Raw genomic sequence first — 16847 nt, forward strand, 5'->3', positions numbered from 1 at the left:
GAGATGTTATGCCTCAGAACATCCCGGCGGCGCCGACTGGGATTGGACCCAGGCCTGCTGGGGTGAGAGGTAATCACACTTACCACTACACCACCGGCGCCGTTGTAGACAACTTTTAGGAAGGTACAAATTAGTGTTATTATCTCTCTTTACCAAACTCCCCAAACTCCACCACTGGCAAAAAGAGATGATCACCAACCCGCTCATGTACTGACGATGTGTTTGAAACAGTTATACCGATTTTTAACCGCATCAACTTCGCATTGAGAATGATTTTCGACTTGCTCACAGACCATTACTTCATCTTCTCGGATAGTCTCAGTTCGATTGAGGAAATTGGGTCGATGAAACAAGGTAGGCACTTATCTTATTTCTTTTCAAAGGTAAGGGAGTAGATGAGTTTGCTGGTCGAAAGATCATATATGATCACCTTTGTATGGATCCCCAGTAGTACGTCCGAGTTCCCTTTTAAGTTGGCAAAACGATTAGAAAAATGAATTGGGCGGTTGTTACATTCCATTATTCCAAATGTTTTTCGAGAGCGTGGTTCAAAGATCTGGATGTAAGTCGGGACTTCATTAGCGTCATGTCAAGACTTATGTTCAACCTTTACTCACTAGACACACATCTCTACAGAATAAACCTCGTTGACAGCAATATATGTAGGTGTAGAACCGGTTATGATAGCATCGATCACGCAGTTTGGTATTGCCCGGGTAATGACGCCTCCAAAGCACAACTGTTGGATACCCTAGTGGCTCAAGGTAGGCTACCCTTCCGTGAAGTAAGAGATGTATTGGGAACCCGTGATCTTCCCTACATGCAGGCGATCTAAGAATTCCTTTGTTTGTCTGATGTTAGAGTTTGATGTGACGATCCCCTCCTTTCCAAACAATTTCCAGCCATTGTGTCCCAGTCTTATTATCCTCCTATTTCTGTGGTACTTGCCCCTGTCCAGCCAGTATTTGGTCAACCGTCTCAGAGTAGTATCTAAAGGAGGCTTTAGAAACCAGTTTCCTACCTAGCTCCTTCCAACCGAAATTGTAACCCATTAACCTCAAGCCTGCCACCCAATACTAACCTAGAACTACTGTTGTTTAAAATGTAAATTCAATCATTCCTGATTTCTGGCTCCGCAAAGTGGCACACATGACTGAGCCTAGTAAATATATGAACTAGTTAAAAAAAGACCGAACATCGATTTGACTTCTGGGCAAAAAGTTATTTTTTTTTTACTTAAGGCCATGTAGTCCGCGCATTCTAATCAGCTCTCTAATCCACATGCGCTTAAAAAAGCTCAACCATATGATTATGAATGGACTGTGATATAGATTCCACACCACTTTATTTTATTGTATATATTTTTCGTTTAATTTTTAGATCCTATTTACACGATAATTTTGCTAATCTAGGCCTAGTAACAATCTCGTCAGAGATTTTTTTCAGTTCTTCCAAAAACAAAGAAACTACTCGCTCAGATGCCACTTATAACACTAAATAAAAACAGATCCATTAGAGCTCACGATCACAATCGACTTAAGTCAATATTTACACAGAAATTGTACGTACGTCCGCATAGTTTGTAAGCTGTTGCATGTTTACTCATGCATTAAATCACTTTTACTGCCCTAGCGATTGTCTCCCTACATCCAATCACAATAACACCCTTCACACCATCCACAGCTTCAGAGGCAGCTTGTTGAACAGCTCATTCCACAGCCCGGTGAAGATATCCGCCAGCCCGTACTCGAGATCCTGCCGCAGCTCGGCAATCACTTCGATGGCATTCTGATTCAAGAACAGATTCAACGACGCACCCAGGACCTGGTTGCCTTGGAAGAGGTTGTCCAGATGAATGCGCATACCGCCAACCAGAAAGGTGACTTTCATCTCCTCGATAAAGATCGCGTCCTTAAAGGCAAGAAAAACGAAAATGAAATGCAGTTACATAAAAAGAACGAGTTTGCCAACTGCAAGGAGAGTGGCATTCTTGTCTGCAGCTATGTATATACCTCGGGCAAGGGACGCACGCTGAACTTGGTCACGACGGAGGTTTTGACGTCCTTCAGCACCATCGTTACGTCGCCGTCGCCTACCAGCGGCAGCAGAAGAACGTTCCCTTTCAGATTGTAGATGGCATCGATTTTCAGCTTAGGGATCTCCAGATCAAAACTGAGAGCGTGGCTCTTGAAGTCCAGACTGGCATGCTTGACGGTCGTATTCGATGGGCCCTTGATGTTGAGCTTCTTGAAGCCACCGCTGAGCGTCAGGGCCCCGGAACCACGCGAAACCTGGACGGATTCGATTCGCAACGGGTCGAACGATTGCACTCCGATTTCGGATATGCCTGGCCGAAGAAAGTAAGCGAATCGATTAGTAACGATCTTTGGTAATTATCGCGATACGTTTGCAAAACAGCTTGTTACAACACCCCAACCTGTAATCATTAATTACCTTTGGCAATGTATGGAAACGTTTCTTCGAACATCTTCTTGAAGCAGTTGTCTTCGTTGGGGTTGTCTCGCCGGCAGACTCGTAGCCAATCAGCTGCAACGGATTGGAAACAAAGAAAACAAATCAATCATTATTTTTCGCTCACACTTGTGCTGGCGTTTTGCTGTGTGTGTGAGTGTGTTTAACGACAGAAATTTTCATTTCACTTTTAGTGCAACCGGTAAGTGGTGGCTATGACCAGCCAGCATCCCACCACTGCAGCTATGTAGCCGTTCGTTGTGCTTGGTCAGTTGACCGGTAAACCGAATTACCTAGTTTGGTGGCTACTTACGCGGGGTGGTTTGCAAATCGATAAATATTTCGTTTACTATTAGTCTGCGTACTTTGTGGTTTGAAGAATCGTACGAAAAATTGTTGCACAATTGAGATTGGGCAATCATGGTAGGGAACAGTATCAGCATTGGATGGAGCGTTGCGGAAATTTAAGAGACAAGTGAGCATTATTACGTAAGATGATTAAGATTGCTCATGTATAAAATGCGTGGAATTGATGAGTTTTGATATGATGGACGTACGCAATGCTCGTAATGTTGGCCTATGTATTTGAAAATGGACTGATACAAATCTTTTGTGTTAAAAAAAAAACATCTCTATGACGATTATGAATGACATTTTCAGGTGTTAAAACTACCAGCTGAAACATGGACACAGCTGGGTGGCGTAGCCTGGGCAAATAGCAAAGTAAAGAGGTGCGACGGGAACACTGGCGCAGTAACCACAGTACAGTGATAGAGGAAATGCTTCACCAAACCCGAGCGTCTGTTTACCACGGAGATGCGGCTCAAAACAGCGTCTGTTCTCCATGTTAGGAGCAGCTGCTCACCGTCCTAGCGCCAACAAGCCGCCCTAGAAAAAATATCTTAGTTGCAAATACAGAAGAAAGAAATACGGATCGGAACAATCGGCACAGACCTTCGCGACGAAATAGGGACTACGATTGGAAGCTTGGAACATGGAACAGCAAATCACTCGGCTTCCCGGGTTGCGATAGGTTAATCTATGACGAACTTCAACCACGCAACTTCGAACTCACAGCACTGCAGGAACTTTGCTTTACGGGTCACAAGGTATGGAAAAGCGAGCATCGAGCGGCCACTGTCTACCAGAGCTGGCACCACCAAAGAGCTGGGAACCGGCTTTGTAGTGCTGTGTAAGATGCGCCAACGCGTGAGTGGTTGGCAGCCGATCAACGCGAGGATGTGCAAGCTGAAGATTAAGGACCGTTTCTTCAACTACAGCATCGTCAACGTGCATTGCCCGCACGCAGGGAGACCCGACGACGAGAAAAAAGCGTTTTATGCACAGCTGGAGCAGGTGTACGACGGCTGTTCGCAGCGGGAAGTCAAAATCGTCATCGGCGACATGAACGCTCAGGTTGGACGGGAGGCAATGTATAGACAGGCAATCGGGCCAAAGAGCCTGCATGCCGTATCGAACGACAATGGCCAACGATGCGTGAACTTTGCAGCCTCCCGTGGTATGGAAGACGGAAATACCTTTTCCCCCGCAAGGATATCCACAAAGCCACCAGGAGATCACCTAGCCAACACACAGAAAACCAAATCGATCACGTAGGGAAAATGACGGCTTCGGCATGACAGACTATTTTCGGCAACTCAAATTGAATTGCTAATTTCATTGGATTTTTTCACGAAAACACTCCCCTGAATGCATTCAAATGATTCTTTAGGCTTTCAGCTTTAATTTGATTATATTTTTACCACTGAGAAAAAGCAATCTAGCAGGGTTTTCTTGAAATGAAACACACGCACTACAAAATGCTGCTGATTTCAAGTTGCCGATAAAAGCACAGCTGTTTAACACGCAGCTCAAATCGAAATGTTGCCAAATAAAAAGATGTTGCCCACAATAGTCGCTCTCACCAGAGAAGTTTTGTGCTTTGTAAAAGCGTTTCAAAACAGTTTTTGACAATTATTTCGGCTGAAATTGTTAGAGCAGCTGACAGCAAAAGATTGTAAATAAACCAATACATGTGTGCGTTCCTGAGACAAAAAGGCTATAGAAAGATGGTCGCTGCTTAGGTTGCCGAGAATACGTAAATTCCCCTACTAATCGACGGGTTATTCTTCTCCGACATTATCAACTTCCACACGAACATAGATTCGGACCACTACCTAGTTCCAGTATGCATGCGCTCAAAACTCTCGACGGTGCATAACACCCGTCGAAGTCGAACGCCGGGACCCAACATTGAGCAATTACGGGACACTGGAGTTGCCCAGGATACGGCGCAACAGCTGGAAGCTGCAATACCCACAGCTACTCTTGAAGATGTCTGGAGGGACATTCGTTCCGCCATAGGTAGTACTGCCCCAACAAACAATTCAAAGTCACAAATAAGCATACACATTGAATAAATGCTGTACAACAGTGTACAATGCTGAATAAAACAGGATGTCGAATTATGTGCTTGAAAAAGGTCATTGAGATCGATAGATGCGTCTTTATTCCGCCGTTTACTCTGATATGATTAATTTCCTTATTAAAAGCTTTATAAACTTTGACTGTCTTCCTTATTCAGAACCAGAAGTTTGATCTAATAACAAACTGAATAAGTGTAATTTGCACATACATTGTCGCTTTTAATCGACTGTTTTCAATTGATTGAATAAAATGCTTTATTAAACGTCTTTCAAATGTTTTCTAGCTCCATTATTAGATTTCATTGCATTGCTTAACAATATTACTGTATAAAGGTGAATACACTCAGCAAAATAGCTCTTATACCACCCAACAAACAATTCAAAGTCACAAATAAGCATATATATTGAATAAATGCTGTATAACAGTGTACAATGCTGAATAAAAAGAGTTGTCTAATTATGTGCTGAAAAAGCTCATTGAGATCGATAGATGCACATTTATTCCACTGTTTGCTCTGATCTGATTAATTTACTTATTAAAAGCTGTAAATGTGTTAAATGTCTTCCCAATTCAACGCCAGAAGTTCGATCTAATAACAAACTGAATAAGTGTAATATGTACATACATTGACACTTTAATTCGACTGTTTTCAATTGGTTTAATAACATGCTTTATTAGAAGTCTAATAAATGTTCTCCAGCTCCTTTATAAGATTTCATTGCATTACTTTACAATATTGTTGAATAAAGGTGAATACAGTCAGCATAATAGGTCTTATACCACTATGCGTCCATGTTGTAATCACATGATTTGTAAATGCTTTATAAACGACGTATTAGATTCATTATTCGACAACACCGATTCAGTCTTACAACAAGGCGAAATCAGTAGAGTAGTAGTTACCGTTTCCGCTTTCCAATTAGAAGGTCATGAGTTCAATCCCAAGCTCAACCCTTTTTTTTAACTGTCGGATATAACAAAACTTAATTAATTTAAATAGTAATCATCGATCACATGACTCACGATAATGAATGCATTGACCTAGTTTAAAATATAATCGAGCATCCTTTCTTTCGACTTGGAGATGTGAAGAGGCAACTTTGTTCTTATTCAAAACAACGATGAATGAATTAATCATTCCCACAGGACCTTGAAGGAGCTAGAGTTGCGATCGGGAGTGCTGATAGGTATTTACTTTCATGTAAGCTTTTATAGATTATTGAGTTGCCCATATGATGAATTCTAGGATAGCTCAGATGACAAGGCAAGCGGCTGGTGATCGGAAGGTACATGGTTTGAATCCGATACCATACAACGACATGTATAAGTTTTTAATAAATTTTCTAATATCTGTGTGGTGCGAGCCACGTCAGAAATAATGAAATACAATACACTTAAGAAAAACACACCACACCCTTCCCTGTCCCCGTTCATCTTATTTTCGGGTTAATTTTCCCACAGTTGAATAATCGTTTAATAAATGTATAATAATGTCTAATTAAACGTTACTTCACATGAGAATCAAGCATATACAGAGCATCACTGTTTAAAAAGGAAGCAGTGATGTCTAATAAACGCTGAATAATCAAAAAAATTATCGTATGAACTCTGTTACAACTCATATAAGTCGAATAAAAGCTTCTAGACATACCTTATACAATAACAAAGTAGTTCAATGTTGTGGTTGAATAAATTCTCCAGATTTGTGTTAACAAAGCCGGAACAGAAGTTGTTATTAAAAATAGTACAAGTACTATTCAGCATGCAGTTGAATAAAATGGCTATGAAGTCGTTTCTTCAATAGACGATTGTTTGTTGGGTTTTGATGTCTTCTAAAATGTTTCTTCAATTTTTAAATACTTTATTGCAGTGTTGAATGCTTAATATACTAAGATAAAAAATAACTTTTTTATGTTTCGTTGAAATTGATGATCATCGATGGAAACATTGTAGATGAAGTCATTTTAAGGAACTTTGTTGAAGACGTCAATTTTCTATCTCTCAAGTGGACGAAGTTATAGAGTGAAAATGGAATACTAACGCTGGTTCCCCTTTATAAAACTTTTTTACCATAACTGTTTAGTTTGAATTTATTTCAATGTTGTACAAAGCTGTAAGTGCTCTTTGTTTTCTGTGTACTGCGCAACTTATATTATGAATTTTTGAAAAAAAGTAATTTTTGAAAAAAAAAACGATTTTTTGAACCACCCTAACATGGACATGTTTACCTTAATGACAACAAACGGGTCTACACTCAAAATAATCTACACTTTGAAGCTACGTGAAAAATTACGTAAGTTCTCACTTTTTCCTCTCCTCTCATTTTTACATGGCTCACGTAGAATATACGTGATGTCCCTTGATTTTCACAGGGAGTTCCTGTTTAACACACCCACATAATCAATGAAATGTACGTGATTTTCATATAACACTGAGTCTATGTGCGTTTCACGTAAAGCTTATGAGATGTCCACATGTAAACAAAAGAGTGGTACGTACACTCAGAGCGGTGCAAATCAGGACAGCAGAGTAATGGGCTTTTGTTCGGTATTTTTTAAAGAAAGTGGCAAGATGTAAGTATAACATTATTTGACAAAAACAAACTGACTGTTTCATCGTACTCAATAGAATTATGTCAAGCTGTCCAGTAGTTGCTTCCTCAAGGGATAAAAAAAAAAAACATCTAGGCCCATCTCCTTGATCGTCCAGATTTGTGCTGCGTATCGAATATTTAAAAAAAATGCTAATGTGGTGTATTTAGTAAATTTCAATAAACTAAAGAAATATTACTATTATTACTATTAGTACAGTAAAGATTGTATCTATATATTAAGGAAATATTTGTATAGAGTGCCAAAATGGTGATATTAGAATCCTCCAATGAATGTCACCGACCAAATCACGTAACTTCTATGTGAAAATCCTATAGCGGTTAGGTTTCATGGGATGAGTGCCCCTACATCAGAATCACGTAGCTCTTATGTGAAAAGTACGATGGAAAAAATCTGCGTATGTTTTCACGTAGCATTGACGTGAAAATTATTCTGAGTGTAATATTTTGCGATAAGGAACCAAACTACAATTTTTTACGAAATTCGGAGACCCACTATATCGTTTTGCTATGGAATGAATGTAATATATATACAACACAAAGCTGGGATTGGGAGGGACCATCAGTGCACCCGATTGAAGCGATTTGGATGGGGAGAGGGGCAATTCCCACTCCCTGTTGATAACATTTCGTGGATAAAGGGCGGGCTCATCTCCCTGCTCATTGGGGCATGTTCCTGTTTGGGGGCTCGTCTTTTTGAATGAGTGCGCCTCTGACATACACATTCAGGAAAAAATTAAAAAATTGCGCCCCTGATAAATACGTGCTGGAAAAAATAAAGAAAGTGTTATATTTGACATGGCTTGCGCCCCTGGTAAGCATGTTTAAAATAATTAAAACCATTTTATTTGAAAAGGCTAGCGCCCCTGATACACATGTTCAAAGAAAAAAAAATGATTATTTTTAAATGGTTTGTGTCCCTAGTACGTCCAGGACACGTTCAGGAAAAATTTAAAAATACATTGGCTAGAGCCCTTGTAAACATGTTCCGGGAAAAATTAATTAAAAATTAATAGCTCAGCTGCCCTCGGACCAATTTCAATAACTTTATCACCAATCGATCAAAAATATTTCCACGCACCGATAGCAATGCTTTCAACTGTTGATTTTCAACAAGAAACTATTGAAAAAGTGGTAAAGGTCAAGCATTGTTCAAACCGTCGAAATAACTTACAAATCCACCAATTACGTACATTCATATGCTGCTTCCTCATCACAGTCATCAAAGTATCGTTTCTAGACGAAACATGTCGATGTAACATTGCTGCTTCCCCAATACTGTCATCAGAGAATCGTTAGTAGACGAAACAAGTCGAAGTGCCATTCGTCTCCGATCTTTGGGCGTGTGCAAATATATAAGGAGGATATAATTGCCTAAAACTCTGCACACTCATCGCCATATTCAGAACCACACGTCCCCAATGACCACACAAAATGCTCTCCAGAGTAATGTTGTCACCAAACTTGGAAGCAGGGGTGCAAGTGATTTTGATCGATTCTCTTCATCAACTTTCTGTTTCGTTAATAACTCGACGGCAAAGACATTCATTGATACGTTTGTTGTTCTGGATGATAGAAGAGAAATATAATGCGAAATAGGTTAGGGAAGCCATGTTCCTTAAGAGACGAAATCGATGAAGAGAATTGACTTTCACCCCTCTGCTTCTAAACCCCTTAATTCAGTCGTCATAGCATGAAAACTACCATCACACCGCTTTTGCTTCTTGAATTACACTTGTTGGTTGTAATCCTGCAACCAAATTCCTTAAAATTTTGCCCAGTTGTTGGGGACCAGAATAAGCATTGAAAGAGCAGTGGGGAACCCACTCTAATGTAAACATTTGGAAAAATGGTGATGAAAACAGCAAACCGTAACAAAACATTGAGGTACTTTTTAGAATATTCATTATGCATCCCCTTGAATCCCCCTATGAATTGTAATAAAATTACGTTGAGATTAGCTGCTTATACCTGCTTACATGCAAGATACCCCCCTTACAGATAGTGTTTAAAAATTATAAAAAGGGTCTTAAATCCTTAAAACAAAGAGATAGCCATTTTTTTTTGCAGCGAAAATGTGCAGTTTAAGAGCACTTACAGCTTTGAAAAACATTGAATAAATGTTAAATTCAAACTTAATTATGGTAAAAAACGGTTTTTAAGGGGGTACTACCGCTTGTACTACATTTTCACCTTATAACTTCATCCATGGAAAATTGACGTCTTAGACAAAGTTCCTCAAAATGACTTCATTTACAATATTTCCATAGATAATCATCAATTTCAACAACACAATGTTTTTTTATTAGTACCTCCCTTAAGCAAAAAATTTCAACACTGCAATAAAGTATTTAAAAATTGAAGAAACATTCTAGAAGACATCAAAATGCTCTTCTCAATAGTTTTGTCGCCATTTCCCTCTTTTTTTGATTTCGTCTCACTGTGCATCGGCCCTTTTCAAGGCCACCAAGATTTTCCAAAAGAGTTAAATTTCTGAACATGTCCTAACTAAAATTCATATCAAAAGGTTTTTTCAGGGCAATCATAGTCATACTAAAGAGTATACACATAGAGAATCTCCCTTAAATTCCTATTCCTACACAAAACACAAGCTCATGCTGCAGTTAACAAATAGTATTTATTATATAAAATCACGTAGTCCTACGTCCCCATTGCGTACAACCCCATAGGGCTGTCCTTTGTAGTTTTTGTTGTTGCTGTTGTCACTTTAACGCTCTTGGGTCATTCGTGACTTGTCCAAGGGTGAGATTTGAACACGTGACTTTGGCGTGAGAGGTATGGATGCTATCCATTACGCCGGGGTCGCCCCCACCCCGTTCAGGGGAAAAATAAAAAAAAAAAACAATGTTTGGTTTAACTTTGATAAACATTTTCAGGGAAAAAATGATTAAAATCGTAAGCAAAATCACTAGAGAAGGTACTGAATCACTTCAGAAAACTTTGGACTCACTTTAAAAAATGCTGAATAACTTTAGAAATGTTTTCAATCACTTCGGAAAATCCTGAATCACTTCGGAATGTATTTGAAATGTTCAAAATCACTTCGAAACGTATTGAAACGATATAGAATAGTTTGGAATCACTTAAGAAAGTACTAAATCACTTTATAAATGTCAGGAGTCACGTCACACTTTAGAAACATTTTAAATCATTTTGGAAAGCACTGAATCATTGAGGAAAGTTCACTTCAGAAATAATTGAATCACTTCGGAAAATACTGAATAACTTCAGAAATGTTCGGAATCACTATGGAAGTACTGATTTGCTTTAGAAAATTCATGATCACTTCGGAAAGTACTGAATCATTTCAGAAAGTACTGAATCACTTCAGAAAAATTCGGATTCTCTTCAAAAAGTAGAAAGTTTAAAATAGCTGAAGTACCGAATCACTTCAGAAAAGTTCATAATCTCTTCGAAATCACACTTGAATCACTTCAAACAATTTCGGATTCACTTTGGAAAGTACTACTACTACTAAGCTGAATCACTTGTGAAAAGTTTGAAATCACTTCTGAAAGTACTGAACCTCTTAAGAAAACCTCGGAAATTCTTGAATGACTTAAGAAAATGTCTGAATCTCTTAGGAAAATACTGAATCTTTCCAGAAAGCTTGTGATCACTTCCGTAAGAACTGAATCATTTTGGGAAGAACAGAATCACTTCACAAAACCTCGGCAAGTACTGTATCAATTCTCTCAAGTTTGCAATCACTTCCTCAAGAACTGAACTACTGTAGTAGCTGAATCACTTCAGAATAGTTTGAAATCTCTTCAGAAAATGTTATATCACTTCAGAAAAATCCGAATCACTTTGTGAAGCCCAGAATTATTCATAAAAAGTTGGAAATCTCTTCGGAAAGTACGGAAACATTTTAGAAAATCATGGAATCTGTACTGTAAGACTGAATTACTGCATAAAAGCTTGAACTCACTTCAGAAAGTGCTGAATGCGGTTGATACTCCTTTTATTGCCAGGTCATCTGTGTTACACAGAGAAGCAACAAACGATGCATGCATCTACAATGTGTAAAAATGGGTGATCTCATACTTTACAATAGGCAATAACACCACCGACCGCGTCCAAATGTAGGTCAATCAAGGAATGGAAACGAATGTGTTGACGTGATTCTAGCTTTGTTGGAAACCGAGAAATCTTCCTCACATTCACGAATTTTTCAATACTTTTTCAACAGGATTCACTTAAGGACACATCGAAATAGGTCTCGATTTTGGCAACATAGATGAAGTATAGCCATCTCTCCACAACTCGATGTCCACTAACTCGATATCAATTTATAGAACTGTCAAAGATCTGCGTTTTTTTCAGAACTTTGTTTTGCCCACGGAAAATGTCTAGAAATGAATCCCATTTTTCCCTGAAATTAGAAGAAAACCGAGTATGATATAAGATAAATATGAAATCAAAAATGATGGTGCTTGGAAAATTTGGATGGAACTTTTAGAAATTAAGAATAATTTAAAGAAGGATAAAGGGACTTTGCAGATGTTCAAGGAACCGAATGCCACCTTCGCCACCTGTAGAGTAAGGTGCTGCTCATCGTGCAGCAGCGATAAAGTGCAAATGTTTTGCAAAGTACCATATTAACTAGATCATACACTATTTTTAACAACGTCATCATTGTCAGGGGCGGACGCATCGTTATTTTAGGCAGCTTTTTATTTCAAGGGTGCAAAGTGGGTTGGGTACGACTACTAAACTCAAATTTCAGGAACACAGCACTGCCTACCGGATTACACATACCTACAGGCCTGTATATGAGCTTATATGTATGAGTGGCGCACTTGGTCTGAAGTTTAAAAATAAAAACATTTTGCACAAATGTCTAATCGATTTTCGATTTACGACAAAGTTGTTCTGCATTGTTTTTTCAATCTAAGTCTTATGTATGGTCCAAATTGCAACAATTTTTGAATTTTTGACCAGCATACGAATAGTTTCAACCCGACATAAGTTTTAAAGATCTCCCAAAAATGCAGATCATAAGCAGATTCATCCAAATTTGGCACAGTTGTTGAGGACCTCAATACAGATCGAAAGAACTATTCAAACTTGATTCACCTTAATGGACGTAATAGAATAATAAGAGCTGGATTTGTTTGAATAAAATATATTGTTTGATTCAAATCAAAATATCTCAAATACATCTCAATATACCTCTCAGATGTTTTAAGGAAGCAAAGTGTTTTTCATGTAAATTTTGAATAATTGATGACAATGCGTTCACTTGCGCAATTTTTAGAAAATCCATTTAGAAAATCATGAATTTTTTGCAAATTTCTTGTGATAAGGGACATGGATTAAATGTCGGCCTAAATGCCCCTAATTTGGGCTCATACATAAATTCAGCAATCGACTAAATTTTCAATAGCGACCAAAAATATCCATTAGTACCGTGTTAATGACGCGTTCATCTAGATAAAATTGATCATTAGCAGATTTTCAGCGATGGGCCCAATCTTAGATCCATAGGCCAACATTAGAGCCATTTCCCCTATCTCAGTTGTTTGCTCAGCTTTTATGTCTTCAGCTACTTCCATAAAATTTTACGTTCTACAACTTTGCCGAAAGCAGAAAACCTCTATGTTGTGAAATAATTTTTTTTGTATCACTGCGCCCTCTTTGCGTCCAAAACTTGATTTAAATTAACCCACCAAATTGTTGTCCTAATTAATCCAAGGAACTGAAAACGTCAACTCAACACCAGAGCGTTATTCTTTTGTTCCTGCTAGATTTAATTCCTGGTTCACTGTTCATTGTTCGCTGCTGTCAAATACCCGTAGAAAAATTCACTTGTACACAGCATTAATAGTATTAAACGGATATGCGCTATAATAAAAAAAAAACATAGTACGTATATTCGTTATGAGTTAGGCAAAACAGTTCAAAACCTATCATGCGTTACCTTAAATCACATGAGAAATCACCTTGATTTTTTATTAGCAAGAAGGGTCAGATTTTATCATTGCAGGATTATTTCAGGTTTTTACCTATGTTCTCTATAAAATCGTGGGTGAGACAAGCTTTGATCACCCAGATATTTTTGAGCGTCCCACCCATTCCTCGCGCCTGTGATTAGCACCAACCAGAGGATGTAAGAAATCCACACTTACATTTGCTGTGCATGCCATTTGCTTTGCTTGAAGAACCAAAAACACTAGCACTAGTGCCAAATCTGGCACCCTTACCCTATGCAATAACTCAGCTTTATCTATTTTCGGAGGCACCTTGAAGAATCAACGCTTATTATTCCTAATCGTCCATGCACTGTAACCGCCCATCACCGCCAACCGTTCTAACTAGAACACAAAACTGTTAGCACTCACGTTTCTCCTTCAGCTGCGGGAAATCCTTATTCCTAATGGCAATCTCCTTGGCCTGAACTGCAGCCACGAACAACAGCAGCACTATCACCATCTTGGCCCTGAGCGTGGCTTCGACCGAACTGGGTAACGACAGTTGCCTTATCGACGAGTGCACGTTCATGATCAACACCGAACCAATTAGATTATGCTTTAGTTTGACACCTTGTACTAGGCAGAAAACTTCTAGAACGTTGGCTCCGTTTCGACCCACTCACAGCATCCGAGCACCGACGACACACAGTTGCTTAGTAAGTTCTTTGGAAACCGAGTACGTTGCACAATCAACTCTCGCTCTAACGGCCGACCGCACACTGTGTAGGGTATTCGCTTGGCACAGGCATATAAATCAACACCGGATCGTAACTTCCAGTTTTTCTGCAGCCTCAATTTTTCGTCGCTGCAACCGAGTCAAAGTTCTGGCACTTGTCACAAGGCTCCGCAAGTTGGTTTTACGTTGCTGCGGGCTTTGCGCAATTTTTCTCCTTCTAGAAGAAACAAACTGCACCGTCTTGGCACCGGAACACGCTGACAAACGCAAAGGTGAATGCACTGTAAGCTAATTTCCACCACCGCCACCACAAAACACGCAACCGACGAACCCGATCGGCACCGGATCTCTTAATGGGATGAGCGTGTCACACTTGGGGTTTTCTCGAAGCTTGAAGATTTTCAGCGGTTACGCAAAGAAGTTTGATTTTATGGTGCTAGATAAAACTCCGTTCGCTGGCAGCTACGTATCGATACGACGGTAAGGGTACGTCGGTTGGTTGGCTGGTTTATGCGTCCGAACCCGTGGACTGCTGATGAAGTAATAAGTTGAAATTTTTCGATGAACGCTCCATGCCGGTTGACGAGTTGCAGCCAGCGTTGAAGGTAGGAACGCCTTCAGTGAGTCTTTCTGTTTAAGCAATTCACATGCAAGGGGAAGGAGTGATGCATTACAACTCTGCGTGGTGTGCAAAATGTTTGGGTTGGAGTTTGGAGTTTGCATGAAAATATGGAATTCAATGGCTTTTAAATTACCGTTCCGCTTGGATTTTCGATCATTATTTTGAGCAAAACTGGCAACTATTTGGCAGTTAGAAGCTGTTCGGAATTTGAGTCGGAACGGTACCTAAATAGGGATTGATTAGCTTAAATCGTTTTTCTACTATGCCATAATTCACCTAATTAGCTAGATTGAACTGATAAAAATCAATGAAAACAAACATCCCCTCAAATCGAGAAACAGTGCAAGATCTTTGCACTTAGTAGTCGTAAAGTGAAAGGTTATTCGCACGCGTCTCTATTTGTGCATGCATCTCATGGCAGCAGTATGCTAATTCGTCAAGTACCTAGGCATGGACAGGGTAAACGATGAGCACCCGGTTCTCAAGGTCGATGATGTGCTGCCAATTCTAATGCTGTCGAATTCGATCGAATTACAAGCAGTGCTAACGGTTTTTGCATCTTGCCATTTGCACTGCATTCCAAGTGGAAATGTAAGTGGTATTTGAGAAACTCTTGGTGACTTGGGCGTGTGGTCCCATTGACCTTACCGGCTCTTGGTATTGGCACTTGAAATTTGAAAGTGATTCGATGGTTTGTTTACAACATTTCTAGTTCATTGCCGAGAGCCCGATGTGTGTGGTGTAGCGCCAAGAAACAATAGGAAATTTATGGAAACGTGATGAGGACACAGATTCTTTCAACTTAGTTTTTGTGTGGATGTAAAATGCTGCATTGTTTTTTGGAACTCTTTATTGGTTCTAAATTCAAATCAAATTGCCATGTCAGAAACTACAGTATCTTACCAACCTTAATTGTTATGATATATATGTAAGTGTGTTTACATTGTTTCTCCCTTAGTAATTTAATATTTTAACAGGTTTTCTAAAGCTGCATGCCAGTATAACAATTGTCATTTTAAATCTAAAAACTTAAACTTAATCTAATCTACATATGAAAGCGAATGTTTTAATTGAGGATTGCAACGATTTTTGCCTGAAATTATTAATTATTTTGTTGGAAATTTGTTCTAAATCAAAAAATGCACAAATGCACACAATGATTTACTGAACATTTCAGCTGATTTCATGGTACTTATTAACCTTTCTACAGCAGCTTTTCCGATGATATATGGTACAATTACGCTTCAAAATGGTGCAAAGTGGTGCATACTAAGGAGCATTTTCAAATGCTTAATGAACAGTTTTCTCTATTTTATTGAGCGTACTTTAAATATTTACTGAGCATTTTAAGATTTTTAACGTATTTGATCAATCATTTAAGGAGCAAACCGATCTATTTTAAGGAATTTTTTTTTACTTATTAAGGATAATTTCATCTTCTTTAATGAGCAAAAGTAGGGCTGCCCGAGCTCCGTTGCTACACAATCCTTCCATCTTCGGCGGAAGGCCGACCCCGCACAACGAACGTCAATCATTAGTCAACCAGCCCTTCTGGGAGCCGGCGAAGGAAACGGATTTGCACCGCCCGAGTATCATCCGTCGGAAAACTGGAAACGAACACCGGCCAGAACACACGTCGGACTGATGAAGGACGCACCGCTGACCCGAAACGGACCAATGAACTTCATTCAACCGGCACAGAAACAGGGCGCAGTGATGATGGTCTACGGACTCGATAACAACACAGCCAACACCGATAAGCTGTTCAATCTGTTTTGCCTGTATGGAAATGTTGTCATGATCTCGGTCAGGATATAGTTCCTGAAGACCAACGAAGGTACTGCCATGGTCCAGATGGGAGACGCCATCGTTGTTGAACCAGCCGAATGCAGCATCCAGCACTTGAACAACATCGAATGAATGGAAATGATGGTAGCAAAATTCAAATCGCATTTTCCAAGCAGAACTACTTGTCAGAGTCCACCAACCCGTACACCCTGCCGGACAATTCGATCAGCTTCAAGGTCTACAGCACCTCCAAGA

At 39.4% G+C, this 16847-nt stretch overlaps 1 protein-coding gene across 1 annotated transcript; it reads right to left on the reverse strand.

Moving 5' to 3' along the window:
* Nucleotides 1–1353: 1353 nt before the first annotated feature.
* On the reverse strand, nucleotides 1354–14489 carry LOC135704227 (protein takeout-like). Its single transcript, XM_065225703.1, has 4 exons — nucleotides 13876–14489; nucleotides 2455–2547; nucleotides 2013–2347; nucleotides 1354–1911 (listed from the first exon to the last, which is right to left on the reverse strand). Exons 1-4 carry the CDS (start codon nucleotides 14033–14035, stop codon nucleotides 1669–1671), a joined length of 831 nt encoding a protein of 276 aa, XP_065081775.1. The 5' UTR covers nucleotides 14036–14489; the 3' UTR covers nucleotides 1354–1668.
* Nucleotides 14490–16847: the final 2358 nt, after the last annotated feature.

The sequence above is a fragment of the Ochlerotatus camptorhynchus genome, unplaced genomic scaffold (genome assembly GCF_037179485.1).
Source record: "Ochlerotatus camptorhynchus isolate MF236.1 unplaced genomic scaffold, CSIRO-AGI_Acam_v1.1 ptg000232l, whole genome shotgun sequence".
Taxonomy (NCBI): Eukaryota; Metazoa; Arthropoda; class Insecta; order Diptera; family Culicidae; genus Ochlerotatus; species Ochlerotatus camptorhynchus.

Bases quoted from the DNA above. Each gene is read 5' to 3' on its own strand.
- LOC135704227 (XM_065225703.1), bottom strand. From the start codon at position 14,035: ATGAACGTGCACTCGTCGATAAGGCAACTGTCGTTACCCAGTTCGGTC. The intron at 2,548-13,875 runs GTGAGTGCTAAC...AATCCGTTGCAG, and splicing joins CCCGCAGCTGAAGGAGAAAC to CTGATTGGCTACGAGTCTGC. The intron at 1,912-2,012 runs GTATATACATAG...CTTGCCTTTAAG, and splicing joins GCGTGCGTCCCTTGCCCGAG to GACGCGATCTTTATCGAGGA.